The sequence below is a fragment of the Terrapene carolina genome, unplaced genomic scaffold (genome assembly GCF_002925995.2).
Source record: "Terrapene carolina triunguis isolate 2854851 unplaced genomic scaffold, T_m_triunguis-2.0 Scaffold68, whole genome shotgun sequence".
Classification (NCBI taxonomy): Eukaryota; Metazoa; Chordata; order Testudines; family Emydidae; genus Terrapene; species Terrapene triunguis.
The window spans coordinates 23,830,504-23,850,197 of record NW_020664419.1 but is presented as its reverse complement, the minus strand read 5'-3'; the positions used below and the strand labels follow the sequence as shown (position 1 = coordinate 23,850,197).

At 43.3% G+C, this 19,694-nt stretch overlaps 1 protein-coding gene across 1 annotated transcript in view; it reads left to right on the top strand.

Moving 5' to 3' along the window:
- The first annotated feature begins 889 nt into the window (after positions 1-889).
- Positions 890-19,694, top strand: part of LRRK2 (leucine rich repeat kinase 2) — a 122,080-nt gene continuing 103,275 nt past the window's right edge. Inside the window, exons 1-4 of the mRNA XM_026648909.1 lie at positions 890-1,236; positions 1,343-1,428; positions 14,078-14,184; positions 18,893-18,981. Coding sequence (XP_026504694.1) covers positions 1,056-1,236; positions 1,343-1,428; positions 14,078-14,184; positions 18,893-18,981 — 463 coding nt within the window. The 5' untranslated portion in view covers positions 890-1,055. The remainder of the gene's footprint in view (positions 1,237-1,342; positions 1,429-14,077; positions 14,185-18,892; positions 18,982-19,694) is intronic.

Below are 19,694 nucleotides of genomic sequence, written 5' to 3'. Positions count from 1 at the left end.
TCAAAGTATCAGAGATGACTGCAGAGGACAGCTTGGTACTTGGGAGTTGGAAGATCAGAGGACTAGCCACACATGGTGTATGTTCTAACTTTAGCAGCCGCTGGTTGGGAATTATGTGCCAGCACCAGTCACTCTCTGAGAAGTAACCAGAGCCGAGGGCCCCTGCCGGTGGGAGCGGCTGTGGCATAACTTGCCCGGGACCCTACCCCCATATCGGGAAAAAAGCAGTTCAGTTAGGGTGACCAGACAGGAAAGGTGAAAAATCGGGACCGCGGGTGGGGGGTAATAGGTGCCTATATAAGAAAAAGACCCAAAAATCGGGACTGTCCCTATAAAATCGGGACATCTGGTCACCCTAAGTTCAGTTGTAGCCCCTCATGAGACACGTGGGGGAGGCAGGGAGCCGAGCACTTTGGGCCCTTTGTGCTTAGCCTGACCCCTTGGGGCAGCCCCCGCGAGCCGTGTCCGGGTGACTGCCCAACTCGCTGCCCCCCACACGGCCCGTGCTGGGTCTGCGAGACCCATTCTCCCCGCCCCGCCCCCCAAGGATCCCAGAAGGAGACGCCACAGCTGCAGCCCTCGCCTGCTTCCCGCCCAAAAACCCGAGACCCCCAACCACAGCAAGCAACAATACGCGACATTCGCAAGCTGGGGCGGCAGCGGCCCCCCCCCCCCCTGCAGCCGAGAGGCACGAAGGGGCGGTCCTCCCAGCGCTCCCATTCGATTGGACGGCAGAGCGGTCCGCGGCTGAAAACTGATTGGCTGATTCTTCCCCTGAAATGCCCCTACCGAGAGAGTGTGTCGCGTCGGCGCCCCCTAAGGGTAGCTGGGCAGCGCTGCACCCCCTTCACCTCAAACCGGGGCAGGGCCTCTCGGGTCTCGCCGCAGATTATGTCAGCGCTGAGGCGAAGGGGGCGGGGGGACGGAGGAGAGGCTCAAAAATAGCCCGATGACTGCAGCGGCGGGGCTGAGCCGTGGGATAGATACGGCAGCGGTTACTAGCGGGCGCCGCCTCAGCAGCCCGAGGAGCTCCCAGACCAGACGCTCTGCATGCGATGAGGAGGGGGTCAGCCATGGCCAGTCGCGGCAGCTGCACTGAGGAGGAGGAAGAGGAGAGGGAGGACGCCGCCCTGAGGAAGCTGATCGTTCGCCTCATAAACGTGCAGGAGGGGAAGCAGCTGGCGAGCTTGCTGCAGACGCTGGAGGACCTGCTGGCCTTGGCCCACCGGCCCCGCGGTGAGGTTCCTGTCCGGGCGGGCCGGGCGCCCACTAGGGCTCCCCCGCTCTGCCCCGGCGAGTAACGGGCTCTTTCTCGCTTTGTTTCCTCTCTTCCCCGCCCCAGCGCCCAGGCTGTTCGGCAGCCGAAACGTCCACGTGCCCTTGTTGCTGGTGTTGGACTCCTACCTGCGAGAGGCCGCGGTGCAGCAGGTAAACGCCTTGGCTGCCTCTCCGGGCTGCCTCCCCCCCGTCCCCAGCCACCCGCTGTCAAACCCACGGACCAGAGCCTAACACAGCCCCTTTGGGAGCGATGGGGCCAAGCCCCAGCCCCGGGCTCCCCACAGCTGCGTGGGAAGTTTGGATTCAGAGCCAAACTTTGCAGCTGGTCCTGATGTTCTAATGAACCAAATCAGAACTCCCTCAACGTTTGGGAAAGTCCAGCTGTGTAGTCTCCATGCCAGACAGGAACAATCGGGGTGAAAGTAAAATTGAGTACGGGGCTGGCTCTGGCAGCGCTTTAATGTCGCTGCCCCTTTTGTGCCCACCCCCCATCGGCGACGGCGCTTTAAGCGGGGCAGCGCTTTAAAGTCAGCGGTACAGGCCGGTACCAATGACCACTTTTTTCCTGTATGCAGTACCGGACCAGACCGCCTTACTTTCATCCCTGGTAACAGTACACAGCCTTTCGTACCACAGGGGTAGTTACGCGTGTGTGAAAACAGCCATACAGTATTGTACAGCAATAGTCTCCGTGCAGATGCTTCTGCTAACAAGTCACTACGTAGATGACATAAGATGAGAAAATATTACTGTAAGAAGATAAATACAACAAAACTATAGCTCCAGGGCCCCAAATGTTAGTAGTTCTGTACAGTCACCACCAGATGTTCTAGTAAAGAAACACATTAAAGAGAGACAAACGGTAGTGGATTTAAAAATAAATAACAATATACCATATACCATTTTAATCTGTGGAATTCAGTTATCCTTGTTGCTATATTTCTTCTGTGTCAAATTACTTGTTGGAAAATTTTAAGTAAGAGATTATAATAGGTACCACTATTATATTATACTAATAATGTTACCAATATATTCTAAGGGCCAGATCAGATGATAAACATTCACATAAAAAAGAATCTGACACATCAGAAAAGGGCAGACAGATAAACAGTGACAAGTTTTTAAAGTGCTTGTACATAAATGCTAGAAGTCTAAATAATAAGATGGGTGAACTAGAGTGCCTTGTGATAAAGGAGGATATTGATATAATAGGCACCACAGAAACCTGGTGGACTGAGAGCAATCAATGGGACGCAATCATTCTGGGGTACGAAATATATCGGAAGGACAGAACAGGTCCTGCAGGTGGGGGAGTGGCACTATATGTGAAAGAAACTGTAGAATCAAATGAAGTAAAAATCTTAAGTGAATCCACATGTTCCATAGAATCTCTATGGATAGAAATTTCATGCTCTAATAAGAATATAATATTAGGGATCTATTATAGACCACCTGACCAGGACAGTGATGGTGATGATGAAATGATAAGGGAAATTAGAGAGGCTATCAAAATTAAGAACTCAGTAATAATGGGGGATTTCAATTATCCCCATATTGACTGGGAACATTTCACTTCAGGACGAAATGCAGAGATAAAATTTCTCGATACTTTAAATGACTGCTTCATGGAGCAGCTGGTACAGGAACCCACAAGGGGAGAGGCAACTCTAGATTTAGTCCTGAGTGGAACGCAGGAGCTGGTCCAAGAGGTAACTATAACAGTACCGCTTGGAAATAGTGACCATAATACAATAGCATTCAACATCCCTGTGGAGGGAAGAACATCTCAACAGCCCAACACTGTGGCATTTAATTTCAAAAGGGGGAACTATGCAAAAATGAGGGGGTTAGTTAAACAGAAGTTAAAAGGTACAGTGACTAAAGTGAAATCCCTGCAAGCTGCAAGGGTGCTTTTTAAAGACACCATAATAGAGGCCCAACTTCAATATATATCCCAAATTAAGAAACACAGTAAAAGAACTAAATAAGAGACACCGTGGCTTAACAACCATGTAAAAGAAGCAGTGAGAAATAAAAAGACTTCCTTTAAAAAGTGGAAGTCAAATCGTAGTGAGGCAAATAGAAAGGAGCATAAACACTGCCAAATTAAGTGCAAGAATGTAATAAGAAAAGCCAAAAAGGAGTTTGAAGAATGGCTAGCCAAAACCCCCAAAGGTAATAAAATGTTTTTTAACTACATCAGAAGCAGGAAGCCTGCTAAACAACCAGTGGGGCCCCTTGATGATCGAGATACAAAAGGAGCGCTTAAAGACGATAAAGTCATTGCAGAGAAACTAAATGGATTCTTTGCTTCAGTCTTCACGGCTGAGGATGTTAGGGAGATTCCCAAACCTGAGCCGGCTTTTCTGGGTGACAAAGCTGAGGAACTGTCACAGATTGAAGTGTCACTAGAGGAGGTTTTGGAATTAATTGATAAACTTAACATTAACAAGTCACCGGGACCAGATGGCATTCACCCAAGAGTTCTGAAAGAACTCAAATGTGAAGTTGCGGAACTATTAACTAAGGTTTGTAACCTGTCCTTTAAATCGGCTTCTGTACCCAATGACTGGAAGTTAGCTAATGTAACACCAATATTTAAAAAGGGCTCTAGAGGTGATCCCGGCAATTACAGACCGGTAAGTCTAATGTCGGTACTGGGCAAATTAGTCGAAACAATAGTTAAGAATAAAATTGTCAGACACATAGAAAAACATAAACTGTTGAGCGATAGTCAACATGGTTTCTGTAAAGGGAAATCGTATCTTACTAATCTATTAGAGTTCTTTGAAGGGGTCAACAAACATGTGGACAAGGGGGATCCAGTGGACATAGTGTACTTAGATTTCCAGAAAGCCTTTGACAAGGTCCCTCACCAAAGGCTCTTACATAAATTAAGCTGTCATGGGATAAAAGGGAAGGTCCTTTCATGGATTGAGAACTGGTTAAAAGACAGGGAACAAAGGATAGGAATAAATGGTAAATTCTCAGAATGGAGAGGGGTAACTAGTGGTGTTCCCCAAGGGTCAGTCCTCGGACCAATCCTATTCAACTTATTCATAAATGATCTGGAGAAAGGGGTAAATAGTGAGGTGGCAAAGTTTGCAGATGATACTAAACTTCTTAAGATAGTTAAGACCAAAGCAGACTGTGACGAACTTCAAAAAGATCTCACAAAACTAAGTGATTGGGCAACAAAATGGCAAATGAAATTTAATGCGGATAAATGTAAAGTAATGCACATTGGAAAAAATAACCCCAACTATACATACAATATGATGGGGGCCAATTTAGCTACAACAAGTCAGGAAAAAGATCTTGGAGTCATCATGGATAGTTCTCTGAAGATGTCCACGCAGTGTGCAGAGGCGGTCAATAAAGCAAACAGGATGTTAGGAATCTATTAGGGGATAGAGAATAAGACTGAGAATATATTATTGCCCTTATATAAATCGATGGTACGCCCACATCTTGAATACTGCGTACAGATGTGGTCTCCTCATCTCAAAAAAGATATACTAGCACTAGAAAAGGTTCAGAAAAGGGCAACTAAAATGATTAGGGGTTTGGAATGGGTCCCACATGAGGAGAGATTAAAGAGGCTAGGACTCTTCAGCTTGGAAAAGAGGAGACTAAGGGGGGATATGATAGAGGTATATAAAATCATGAGTGATGTGGAGAAAGTGGATAAGGAAAAGTTATTTACTTATTCCCATAATACAAGAACTAGGGGTGACCAAATGAAATTAATAGGCAGCAGGTTTAAAACAAATACAAGGAAGTTCTTCTTCACGCAGCGCACAGTCAACTTGTGGAACTCCTTACCTGAGGAGGTTGTGAAGGCTAGGACTATAACAGCGTTTAAAAGAGAACTGGATAAATTCATGGTGTTTAAGTCCATTAATGGCTATTAGCCAGGATGGGTAAGGAATGGTGTCCCTAGCCTCTGTTTGTCAGAGGGTGGAGATGGATGGCAGGAGAGAGATCACTTGATCATTGCCTGTTAGGTCCACTCCCTCTGGGGCACCTGACATTGGCCACTGTCAGTAGACAGGATACTGGGCTAGATGGACCTTTGGTCTGACCCGGTACGGCCGTTCTTATGTTACTATTATCATGGACCACTGCTCTGGAATACTAATGATTTTTAATGGCTAAAGTCTGTTGTCACCTGTTGTTTGCTTATATGAATTATTTTCTCTCTTTTTCTCTTTCTAAATATTAAACCAAAATAAAGCAAACAAGTACATTTATAAATAATGTAAGTACTGTATTGCACAATTTTCCAAATCCCATGTGGTGTCATGCTACAAATGCGATATAATGTTGGCTATATTCCAATATTGTTCTTAAACATAGCAGGGTGTGTTAAGGAAGTGACATCTGACTTAAATTGCCACTGTGACGCACAGGACAACCTTAGAAACAAAGCCGGGGGAAATTCTGCAGTTTAAGATTCTGCTTGGTTATCTTTGTAATATAAGACTGACTCATTTTCATATTAAATATTGCAGGTGTTTTCCATGTCATTGCCAGAAAACACATTATGAAACAGATCCTTCCTGGCAGTCAATCACATAAAATAAAATGTATGTTACCCCCAAAGGATATTTATAGACAATATGAACTCTGTAGGGCTGGCTTGTATTTTTTTAAAATAAATGTGTATGATTTTAAAAGGTGAAAAAAATTGCTATTTCGGTTTGTTAGGAAGCAAAATATAAAAATCCCCCACAAATATCTATTTTAAATAATGGGAAAGGTCTAAGTTAAAACACACACAATTAAAAAAATTCAGAGTAAGCAATACATTGTATTCTTGACTCTCCCTGTAATGTATAGTAGTTATAATAATAATGAAATAATAATTCTTTGCACTACTATTATACCTTTCATTTGAGGATCTCAGAGCAGTGTGGGGAATCTGAAACTTTAATTTCATGGCTCACTATTCAGTTATCACATAGGTAAGGGATTTATAGAGCCATTACTTTTAGGGTTGAATGCAGCAGTTGTTTAGCATAGCAAAATGACACAGAAGTTTAGAAAAGGAAGTAAAAAATACCTCAAACTGAAACTGCAGGGGAAATTTTGAAAACTGCATAAGGAAGAACGTAATTACTGTACCTGAACTGCAATTTGGCCAGGACACTGGGATAATATCTTTAACTCACGTTTAATAGTTGGTTTTAAAATGAAGTTTCAGCCTTCTGTCTCAATTTCTTAGCCTTTATGCGTTTACTTTAAGGGGCTACAAAAAGTCTAATATTGTTTTAAGCAAACCCATAGCTAGTATGAAGCTCAAATCCTTCGCGTCACAAAATGCTGCAGCCACCCTTTCCTCTGCTCTCTAATGCTATAACAATTTTAAAAATACTATACACTAACTACTCAACCTTCCCTGCTTCATCCATTGTGATTCAGTCACAATAACTGTGGGACTCTTGAGTCTGAGTTTATGGTGGGGACAGTGTGCTGTACAGTAACTCCTCACTTAACATCGTCCCGGTTAACATCGTTTTGTTGTTATGTTGCTGATCAATAGAGAACATGCTCAGTTAAAGTTGCACAATGCTCCCTTATAACATTTTTCAGAGTAGCAGCCGTGTTAGTCTGTATCCGCAAAAAGAACAAGAGTACTTGTGGCACCTTAGAGACTAACAAATTTATTAGAGCATAAGCTTTCGTGGGCTACAACCCACTTCTTCGGATGCATATAACATTGTTTGGCAGCCGCCTGTTTTGTCCGCTGCTTGCAGAAAGAGCAGCCTGTTGGAGATAGCTGGTGGGGGCTTGGAAGCAGGGTGGACTGGCAGCTCCCCTATGTTCCCTGTGAGGCAGCCGCCCAGCAGGCTATCAGCTGCTGGACAGTTCACTGTCACCTTTTCAAAAAGAAATGGGAGGGGAACATAAAAAAATAAAAGAACATCAATCTTTTCTCGAATTGACTGGGCCTGACTAAAAAGCACAGAGCACCAACAGTCTCAGCTTAAGCCAGTGAGAGTAGTGTGCGCTCAGCACATCTAAAAAATCAGGGCCCTAACATACATATTATTGGCAGTTAAAAAACCCTCTATAATTCAGAAGTAGCTTTTAATAGCATAATAGACAAATCAAATAGAAAAAAACTCAGTAAAATGTTTTCATTATGTTTTATAATTTAGCCCGATAGCTTAATTTACATAAACATTATACTTTTAATATCCTTGCCACATATTAGGCATATAGGAGGGACTAAAAATTAATATTCGCCCAACAGAAATTCAGGAGCCTGGTCAAATTCCAGTTCATCATTGTTCAACATGATATTTCTAGGCAAATCAGCCAATATCAGGTCAGGAGCAATCTGGGCTATTGGAATGGTAAATCTTGGTTGATCTGGATTTACTAAGAGTTCACCTAAGTAAGTAAGAAAAAACTATGAGATGCAGTTGAAAAGCAGATAAAATAGCATATTCACCACACTACACTGCACTCAGTTTACATATATCTATCTCTATTTATGTATACAACTAACGCACTTCATATGAACTTTGCATTTGTGTAGTAACTAGTGACAACTGAATATACTTCTCCAGTTTATATACGTTTCTTGCATGTGTAAATAATTCCAAACCATGGTTTAATGGCATATGCAGTGGTCAACATTGAAAACTAGCCTTTGTCAACAGTTGCCATAAAGCATTAAGCTAACTGAGATACCACATTTTTTCTCTATACTTAGAATAGGAAATAACTCTAATAACTGTGTAGTACCTATTGGCTAATATTGCCTTTTTAATTGTGACCATTGTACAGGATCCAATCAACAGGGCTAATGTCCACTGCAGTACTAACGTGAGTCAGAATTAATCACATGAATAAGGATTGCTGGATCAGGTCCTGCAGATGAGTAGTAGGCGAGTGTCTCTTTCAACCCTCCCACTTTGTACACCAGTGCAGGGGCTAGCCACCATCTGCCCATACTGTATTGTAGTACAATGGCATTAGGACAAAAAAGTTGTGATTGTTGAACCACATTATGAGGATGATATTGTTTAATTTAACCAAGTGTTCTTAAATAATGTGAAGTGTCTAAATGCTATGGCAATGGGCATCATGTACAGTAACTCCTCACTTAACAGTGTCCTGGTTAACGTTGTTTCGTTGTTACGTTGCTGATTAATTAGAGACCATGCTCGTTTAAAGTTGCGCAATGCTCCCTTCTAACTTTGTTTGGCAGCCGCCTGTTTTGTCCACTGCTTGCAGAAAGAGCAGCCTGTTGGAGCTAGCTGGTTGGGGCTTGGAACCAGGGTGGACCGGCAGCCCCACATCAGCTCCCCGCTCCCCTATGTTCTCTGTGCGGCAGCCGCCCAGCAGGCTATCAATTGCCAGGCAGTTCAGCTCTCCCTCCCCCCACTGTCCTATGCTGCTCCTGCCCTCTGCCTTGGAGCTGCTCCTGGGAGCCTCCTGCTTGCTGTGCAGGGGGGGAAGAGGGGTGTTAATGTCAGGATGTCCCCCTCCCCCGGCTCCTGTACCCCATCTCCATAGAGCCGGAGGAGGGGGGATGAGGACGGATAGGACCGCTCAGGATGGAGGGAGCTTGCTGGCAGCAGCTGCTGTCTCAACTTGCTTATCTACTTAAAAAGGCAGTGTATTTACTTAAAGGATCAATGCGCGTCTCTCTTTCACACACGCGGTGTATGACGCGCACACACACACACACTGTGTGTCTCTGTCTCTCTGCCATGCTGTGTCTCCTCCCTCCATTCGTGCTGCCTTGTAGAGTGTGAGGCTACATTAACAACAGTGTGTTAACCCTTGAGGGCTCAGCTGAATGCTAGTTCATCATTTAGCAGTAATGCATTCCCTGGGAAATATCCCACCCTCTGACTCCACCACCTCAACCAAGGTTCACAATCCTCAGTGCTGTGTACAGTATTAAATTGTTCGTTTAAAACTTGTGTGTGTGTGTGTGTGTCTCTTTCAACCTATTGGCTAATATTGCAGATAGATAGTCTTTTGTTTGGAGAATTTTTTTTCCTGGAACCTAACCCCACCTATTTACATTAATTCTTGTAGGGAAATTGGATTTGTTTAACGTCGTTTCGCTTAAAGTAGCATTTTTCAGGAACACAACTACAACGTGAAGCGAGGGGTTACTGTAGACGCTCCATTTTGCTACAGCATGTCTACACTAACAACTGCTTTTCAATGCACAGGTTAATGGATCATTAGCTCTTTCTGATTTGTGTTTTGAGATTTGTCTGAGTAAGGGCAGTGTCTGGATTGATTAACATATTTCCTTCTGGCTCAGCTTGCCACACAGTGGTTTGCTGCTGTATCATCAACTCATACAAAGTGAACCTCAGCTTCTTAGTAGATCAGTATTGCAGATACCAAGGCAAGTTGGACTACTAATACAGACCTCACAAACTTCTCTACAAACAGTGGGAAAGTTATTGATCTCTAAAAAGTCAAAAATAATAATGCCTTAGACAGAACAGATACCATATTTAGTAAGTACTGTAACAATTACAGTTTCTGCAATCACTGACTGTCACAGATTGATGCTGCTTAAATAGTAGAGGACAAGACATATTTAAATTCAAGTAAGTGAATGGCTATCATTGAAACATTACTGCCTCAATTCACTACGCATACTAGTAATGAAAATGGAACCAATTTAAAGATAACAGAATATTAGTAATGCCACCAAATGGGGCCTTATGTAAATGATCCACTTTAGTACCTGTAAGAATCTTTCTTTATTTATTTTCCTTTCAATTTAGGCTTTAGGCTTTTGGACAATTATTTAAGATACAATCATTTGCTTACAGTGTTACTAGACAAAGGCTAAGAACCCTAAAAGCCCTGGGGGTTTGAGATCAACATTGCAAGAGGGATCTTATGTTAGCACAGGGGTGAACAACCTTTTTGGCCTGAGGGCCATATCTGGAAATAGAAATTATATGGTGGGCCATGAATGCTCACAAAATTTGGGTTGGGGTGCGTGAGGGTGTGAGGGCTCTGGTTGGGGGTGCGGGGTCTGGGGTGGGGCCAGAAATGAGGGGTGTGCGGGGTGGGGTGAGGGCTCTGGCTAGGAGTGCGGGGGCTGGGGTGGGGCTGGGGATGAGGAGTTTGGGATGTAGGAGGGTGCTCCAGGCTGGGACCGAGGGGTTTGGAAGACGGGAGGAGGATCAGGGCTGGGGCAGGGGGTTGGGGCATGGGGAGAGGCTCAGGAGTGCAGGCTCTGGGTGGCGCTTACCTCAAGCAACTCCCGGAAGCAGCAACATGTCCCTTCTCCGGCTTCTACGTGGAGACGCGGCCAGGCGGCTCTGTACGCTGTGGTTCCCGGCCAATAGGAGCTGCAGGGGTGGTGCTTGGGGCGGGGATAGCATGCCGAGCGGAGGCTCCTGGCTGCCTCTACGCGTGGTGGGGGGGGCTATACCGCTGCTTCCGGGAGCTGTGTGGTGCGGCCCCCAACCCTGCTCCCCAGTTGGAGTGCTGGAGTGGGGCCACGCGGCTGCTTCCGGGAGCCGCGTGGAGTGGCCCCCGACCCTGCTCTTTGGCTGGAGTGCTGGAGCAGGGCAAGCCCCAGAGCGCGCTTTCCAGTAGGCGCTTGAGGGCCAGATTAAAACAGCTGGTGGGACGGATACGGGTCGTAGTTTGCCCACCCCTGTATTAGCACATTAGATGCTTGCTTTGGCATTTTTCAGTGTGTACTGTGTCCTTACTGAAAACATTTATCAGTACTTGCCGTTAAAATTTAGATTTGTATCATACCAAATTATTTATTATTTTATAAGGAAAATGTTTTAGGGAACAAGAAGGGGGAACTAAAAAAACCGAGGCATAAAGCTAATTTTTATAATGCTCTACATTTTATAAAGAACAATAGAATTAGATGGGGGATGGGAGACTTTCAATATACAGTCTTTGTTAAGCAATGCAGACACATTCGTTAGTGACCAGTAAACTATACTTAGTTCAGCAGCTGGAAAAGGGAAGACGAGTTTTGAACATAAAAGCCTTATGTTATTTCCAGTTTGTTCTGTAACTATGTATGGCTTACTGTTGCAGACCTCTGAAATCATGTTATCTTTTGTGACATTTTTTACATTTAAACATGACTCATAATTAAAACAAAATTGACATTAACAAGTCATCAGTATTTGTTTTTCACAGAACCAGACAATACTTGAAATGATCAGTTTTATGAAACACACATTACATAAGTATTTAAAAGAATACTTTTTGGCTACATAGACAGAATTAACTTTTCTTAGGGCTTTATTGTGGCTTTAAGGCACATAGTCCTATGGTGTGGGAAGTGCATCAGGAGCTCAGGGTGGCATTTTGTCTGATTCAGAAACAACGCCTCTAGGAAGCATAGCTTCTATGCCACCTTTTGCAAGAATGCTGGATTCATTTTTCCCATTCTATGTGGGACGATGGCGTTCTTTGCCCTCTTCTTCATTCATTTTGCATATGTTAGAACCACTGAGAGTGAGGGTCTTGTGGAGTTCTTGCATTTAGAGGACTATAGGGACAGATTCTGTGCAATCCTTGCACACATGTGCAAAGGGGAGGGAGGTTCTTGTGCTTTCTCCCTTTTCCACCATCTCCTCCTTCTGAACCTTCTTGCACCTGTTCAGGTCCAGGCACAATCCAGCGTTCTATTTGTGGTTGAGCCTGATGTGGAAAGAATGTTCTGAAGGAACCTATGTTGGTTTGAAAGTGATAATTTAGTTATTGCCCCTTATTAATTGTATTTTTATCTCGATTATGGAGAATTAGGTAACAAAAGTGTGTGTGTGTGTGTATGTATATGTATGTGTATGTGTGTATATATATATATATATATACACATATCTCCAATTATGGAATGAATTGGTGTCCTCCAAGTGACGACATAGCTGAAATGCAAAATCACCCACAACAAATGATACCCTTGCTGTCAGTATCAGAGGAGAGGCCAAGAGCTGAATTTTTATGGAAACCAAACTCCCCACTCATGCCAAGAGGTGCTTCCTTTACTTCAGGGTTATGACACATTTGTTTGAGTGGAGGAGTTCGCATTGTTGCTCTCTATGCCCTTCCTGTTCTGTGGATTAATGGAGGATTTCAGTCTCCAGGGATCACAATCCAGTACCAGTCCTGGACACAAAATTAACATTTAAAAATGAAATATAAAAGCCAGACTTACAAATTTTATAATATAATTGTAGATAAGTAACATCTCTTGTTAATACATAGGATCAAATTGTGCTGTGATTTAAATCCCTTTTGTTAGACAAAGTTAGTCTAGCATTTAAGTGTTTGCATTCTCAATCAAATGTAATATGTTATATGCAGGAGTGCTGGAACGGGGCGGGACCAGGGGTTTATGGCCCTTCCACTTTTTGCCACTGGCCTTGCCCCTCCTCTTCCCCTCCCCCAGGCCCCACCCCCTGGCCAGGCCGGCAGCTGGAGCTATGGGGAGCCACGGATCCTCCAGTTGCCCTGGATGGGGGTGGTGGTCCCAGGGCTGGAGACACAGACTGGGGGCTGCTCTCGGGCTGTCTCCCCCTCCCCCTCCCCCCCCAGGCAGGTGGAGGGGCCCAGGCTCCCTGGCCCAGCTCCAGCTTCCAGCTTGGCCAGGAGTGGGGCCTCGGGGAAGAGGCGGGGCAGGGCCACAGAGGGGGCAGGGGCTCCTGCCCCCCCCCCATTTTTGGGAAGGCTCCACCGTCCATGGTTCTATGGCCTGATATGTGGCATGCAATATTATATATATTTTGAATAGATTCCTAGATTCCAAGGACAGAAGGGACCATTGTGATCATCTGGTCTGACCTCCTGTATAACACATGCCATAGAAGTTCCCTAAAGTAATTCCTAAGCATAGCTTTTACAAAAACATCCAATCTTGATTTAAAAATTGTCAGTGATGGCAGAATCCATTACAAACCTTGGTAAATTGTTCCAGTGGTTAATTACTCTCTCTATTAAAAATTTCCTCCTTATTTACAGTTGAATTTGTCTAGCTTCAACTTCCAGCCATTGGATCGTGTTATACCTTTCTTGGCTAGATTGAAGAGCCCATTTTAAAATATTTGTTCCCCATATAGATACTTATAGACTGTAATCAAGCCGCTAATATGCTTTTTCAATATGTGAGCCTACACATCTGAGATCTAGCAAGTTTTCCTAATAAACTAGGAACATTTATTAGTGTTTTTTCTCCAACATGAGATGGGTAAAATAAGGAACCTTTTTCAAATTAGGCCTTGGGTATCTTATTCTCAGAGGTATTTCAGGTTCAAGGAATTTGCATATTATTGAGCAGCTAGTTTTTTGTGTGTCCTCTACCCAGGGCCGGCTCCAAGCACCCAAGCTGGTGCTTGGGGCGGCACCTGGAGGGGGGCGGCGCGGCGCTCCGGCCGCCAGGGAGAGCGGGGCCACAGCTGGGCTTGCGGCCCTCCCCCCGGCGCTCTGGCCACCCTCCCCCCGTGCCTTCCCCCCGGCCGCCGGGAGGAGAGCGGAGCCCCCGCCGGGGCTCGCCACCCTCCCCCCCGGGGCTCTGGCCGCCCAAGGCAAAAAAGCCAGAGCCGGCCCTGCCTCTACCTTGTCTTCTGTTAGTTCATCGTATCTTGTTTAGGTTGTTAGGTTTTCAGATCAGGGAATATGTGTTATGAGCTAGATCATCCTTTTTCCTGTATGCAAGGGGAATCGGAAACAGTGTTTATGTTTTAAAGTAGAATATCTCTTCATCAGAGAAGGGACACAAGTAAGAGAGTTGACATGTCTGTTGAAAAATAACTACATTTTTATTTTCCAGGTGGGTTGGTCGCTTCTTTGTAAATTAATAGAAGTGTGTCCAGCCACTCTATGTAACATAGCTCCTCAAGATGTTGGAAGGGATTGGGAAGTACTTGGTGTTCATCAGTAAGTACATAAATTTTACAAACAAATATTGTATGCAAAATGTCTCTTAGAGTTCTTCTAGAAGAAGAAAGTAGGAGAAAAATGTGTTTTCTAACACATTAAGTAATTGTTCTAGATTAACTTTTTAACTTGGTTATTACAATTTTATCATATAGTAATGCAAAGTAAAAAAAATGCACTAGAGTTACATCATAAGACTTAGGTGAAGATTCAAATGTTGTTTGGAACAGGATCTAATGGACAAAAACTAGGATAGCAAAGAGGAAAAAATACTTTTATAAAAAGATTTATTGGAAAGTGAACAAGTAAACTGCTGTATCATTGATTGCCATTCCCATATTAGAAAACCTCTTTGAAATTAACTTGATTCAGGATTATATGAGGAGCCTATATAGTGATCGGTGTGTTTAGTAGGTAGGCTAAGATAGTAATTGTTGAACCAGCTGGAATTGTTAAGTATTTTCATTCCTAAATACGGTGCTTTACTATTAGAAACCTGGAAGTCTTAAAAGCATGAACTGTCACTAGGTTCTCATTTGGCAGGATGTGGAAATGTCTCTTGACCGGCCAAAGGCAAATGAAGGCATTTCCGAACCATTCTGACAATATGTGGGTAAACATTTTAGAAAGAGGGTGATATTACAATATTCGCTAGGTCTTCAAATTGATTTATTCTTCTCACCAGCATTACCTCCATTTTCCCCGGGTTCGTCATCAGCAAACTACTGCATCCGAGCACTCATCTCATTTAGGTACTACGACAGCCAGGTGATTCCATTCTTAGCATTCAGAGTGAAAGAAATATAGTTCTGTGACATCTACATACTGTTGGCAGATTAGGGCATTTTATGAACTCACCTAGCAGTTACACATATCTTAAGTTGGGAAGAAGATAAAGTTTTGTGGAATTCTACAAGAACTTGGAAGGTAGAAGTGCAGTCACCTTGTGGTAGAGTTTGAGAGGAAGGATCTCTGCCACTTCATGGAGTTTCCATCAGTCTTGCTAGCTCTTTAAGATGGAACAGCAGCATCTCAGGATTTAAGCTGTCAAATGCAGCCAACTGATGCAGTAATATGGGTAGGGAGGTATGTTCCTCATCTAAGGTTAAGAAAAGATAGTTCACTAGTGTGGTCAAATATGTAACTGGGAAGGTCCAATATCACAGGTCAGGTGAGCGCTCTTTCCAATCTTCCCCATTTCTTTTCTCAAGAAGGGTACCAGGATGTAGTTGGTAAGATCAGTTGCATCAAACTATAGTTTATTATGCAATGGCTGGACTATAACTTTATATGGTAGATGATAGATTGTTTATATAGTTAATCGTGGGTGCCAACTCCGTGGGTGCTCCGGGGCTGGAGCATGCATGGGGAAAAAATAGTGGGTGCTCAGTACCCACCAGCTACAGCTGTTCGTGGCGCTGCCGATCAGCTGTTTGATGGCTGTGGAAGAGGCTTGGGGGAGGGCAGAGAGCAGGGGCAGGAAGAGGTGGAGTGAGGGAGGGACTTCAGGGAAGGGGGAGGAGTGGGGGTGGGAAGAGGTAGAGCAAGAACGGGGCATTGGAGGAAGGGGAGGAGTGGGGTGGGGCTTTGGGGTGGAGCACCACTGGGAAAAAAATAAGTCACTGTCTATGGAGTCTATGCCTTTAAGAAGGCATTGACAGTTTTTGTTTGTAACCATACCAGGTGCTCCACAAGTCAGGAAGGACAATGACTGAACCCATATGGGATAGTTCAGATTTCTTTAGTATTTTAAAGACTCCTTGTTGAGTGACTGGGCCAAATTCTAAGAGGAGTGGTATAACAGTGGCAGTAAATACTGTCATTCGTTCTTGGACTCCAGAAAGCTGATCCCTATTCTCGTGATCTAGTCACACAAGCCTCCCAAGGGTCCACATAATAATGACAATAGAAGCAAAGCTCCTATCTAGACACAATCTGTTTCTGAGCATGAGCAGTAGGGCATGCTGCTGACATCACCAAACATCATTTCTTACCACTATAAATACTTTGGCCAATTCTGCACAGTCCTATCTGAAAGCATGACTAGAGAAACTAGTACTTGGTAAGGAGGTAAGCCTAGCATCTTTTTTCGTTAGTGCCGAAGACAGAGCAAATCAGTTGTTATATTTAGAGCTCTTTGTAGGAGTGTCTGGTATGTACCGTAGTGCTGTTGCATCAACTGCCTGATGGTTGCAGAGGGGCAGTATGCAGATAGGCTAGAGATGAAAACATAATTTATATACAGTTGATTTGTACTGTAAGATGCTACTCCTTTGTGTATTTTTGGAAAACAGAAATTTTAAGTTAGAAATTTTGACATAGATTGTAAGTGCTCTGGGGCAGGGACTGTCTTTTTACTCTGTGTTTGTACAGCACCTAGCACAATGGGTCCTGATCCATTATAAGGTCTGGTATCTGCTACAGTATGACAAATGAATAATTATAATAATTAATTTGACTAATTGGTTCACAACACTTTCTAGCTCAACCAAGGTATATTAACTGTTACAAAAAACAATGCAGCAATTGAAGCAACTTTTCACATCTTGACTGATACGTTGATAAGTAGTTTATATAACAACTCTCAAAAAAGAAAAAATAAGGAAATTCTCTCAGCATATCTGGGCTCTTTCTAAATGCTCACAAACCTTTTGCCAGAGCTTTTGTAATCTTTGACATTAAGTTGGTTATACAGTAAATGAGGTGAAAGTGTTTAACTTTCCTCTCTTTCAATTACTTTTGAGATGAGAGGATGTGTGGAGAATTTCTTTGTGCATTGCTCAATCTTTTGATCTTAATAACCATGCCCCATTCTGTGTTTGTTTTGTGTGGCACTATACTGAACCAACTCATGTCTTTAGAATGTAGGTACTTCAGAGCTGAGATTTATTGTTTGGCACTGCTCACCTGCTGTGAAATGTCCAGAACACACAGGGGCAAACCTAATTTCCATTTCCCTTCCTGTACTAGAGCTGGTGAGGGTCTGCTGTACAAAGGAGGGGGTTGGATTTCAGGAGGCTGAGCAGAGTCATATGGGCCAACTCTGGGTTCTCCGTGCATTCAAGGTGTGGGACATATATGGACAAGGGAGAAATTGGATAAAAGGATCTGGCTTTCCTCCACAATGAGGTGCATTAGGGATGTTCAGGACTATGGTACTTCAGGCACTGGGTTGAAGTATCCTCTGGGAAGTCTGTGGAGCTACTCTACAAGTTTGAAGGGAGAATATTTTCCTTCCCTCCAAGCATCTCCCCAGCATTCAGACCAACTAAAAATTTGTCTGAGGTCTCTGCCTCAGTGTAGAGGACTTGTATAAGTCCTTATGTGCCCCTCTTAAGTCCGACAGAAGAGATCAATGAATAATATTGCAGGTGCAATGTGACATCTTTTCTCATGAATATCAAGACTATCTTTAACTGAAGCTTGATTTCCACTGTTAAGAATGACCCAAATAGTGCACTTGATCCAAGCCTAAATTTCTATATCCATAGGTTATGCAATGGTCACCTGAAGCCTACACGGGCCTGGTGTTTATTGGATTTGTAATGGGTCAAGACAGTATCTCAGTTCACTGCAAATTGGTACACAAATCCAATATATATGGTAGTTGCTTTCAGATGTATGCCACTGACATAGAATATAGGAAAGCTAGAAATTTCACTTTATAAATAACACTACTACACATATTACTTTGGTGTGTGGTATGGAGGGTTGTAAACTGTGGCTGAAGACACCCCGAACTTATGAGGTAGTACCTGCTCTGCTGCTAGCTCATCCCTGGCTCCTAGACATTGCGGTACCACTCTATTGGATTGGGACTCTTCGGCTCAAAGAGATGGGTCTGGAGAAAGGGGCAGGAAAAGCTGGGAACCAGATAATCTCCCTCAGCATATTCCTCTGGGACCCTGTGATTTCCAGGGGAAAATGTGTCCAGAAGTCACTGTGGGTTGAACCATGCTGCGAATCATACTATGGTGAGGGAGAGGGAAGACCAGCGAGCTGTGCAAAGGCCTTGGGACTCCATGCCGGTATGCCTGTCCTCCAGGGAGTCTAAAGCTGGATATTGGGGAACCATTTGTTCTAGGCAGGGTAGTGAATTCCTTTCTCCTAGGTGGGACAGTTGTGAGGGAACTCAAATTTGTGAGGAAAATTACTCAGTTGCTCTGCAGGTAAACCCAGCAGCATGTGGCCTATTATCTTCCTTGGTAAAATATCTTTTATGTATATATTGGTATGACTTGTATCCCTTTTTTCTTTTTACCATTTTACTCCCATAGGGCCAAATTCTGCTCTCATGCATATATGTCCCCATTGACTTCAGTGGGAATTGTGCATGTGTATCTAACGGCAGAAGTTGTTCCTCAGCAGTTAGTGATTTACAAGGGTCCTTTTATCTCGTTCTATTTTGTTATGTAATTGTCTATCATTACATCTCTTTTTCTTTTTTTAAAAGATGTACAGTATCAATAAACAAAGTATAATATATAAAAATAAAATATCAAAAACTAGTTATGGTCATTGATGGCTTAAAAAACTAAACTGACAAAGGTATAAAATTTCTTTGAGTCAGAGCTAAAAATGGCTTTAAAAACTTTTCCCTAGGTTAAAAAAATTCTATTTCTTCAAGCAAGTGTTTGCTGTATATCTGTATTTGGTATACTTTGAACTAACATTTAATTAGTCTTAATATTTTTTTTTTCCATTTTAGGCATATTCTTAAAATGCTTACTATCCACAATGCAAACAGAAACCTCTTGATAATAGGACTCAAGGCACTAAATCTACTACTCTCTTCAGGTATTATGCATTTTACTTTCCTAATTGGTATGATATTTTTAATTGTAGACTATAATATAAAATGGGTTATTCGACACATTGGGCCTGATTCTTCTCTGCCGTGCACCGTGCAAAGTAGGAGTAAATGCTACAAAATTGTAATAGTAGTATTTTGTACCTACTTTGCACTCACTTTGCACAGGTATATATAACTCCACTGGCTGCAAGGCAATGGAGAATATAGACTTTCATTTTTGCTTCTAAGAATTTTTGTTCAGAACCATCAGCATTAGCATAGTAACAGATGCTTGCTCAGTAGTTAAGTAATTTTTCTTACTAACTGGAAGGGCAAGTTTAACTGATTCTGACCTACTTCCATTTGTAATAGCTAGTATTTCTGAAAAAATCAGACTCTCTCGGAGACACAGTAATTTCTATCATTCTGCTCACTAACAACCTGATCCTGCTACATCCTGAGAGCTTCCTGTGAGATGCTGAACTCTTTGAACTCCCACTGAAATTAATGGGTATCCCAAGGGTTATATTCTGCCACCCTTACTCTCACTGAGTAATATCTTACTGTGCATATACAGTAGAACCTCAATTTTATGAACACCTATTTTACAAACAGTTTGTTATAGGACCATTTTTCCCAATGAAAAAAAAATCACATAATGAAAGTGACATTGTTGAAGAACAAGTCAACATCCCTTCACATTCTGGTGTCTTCCGTG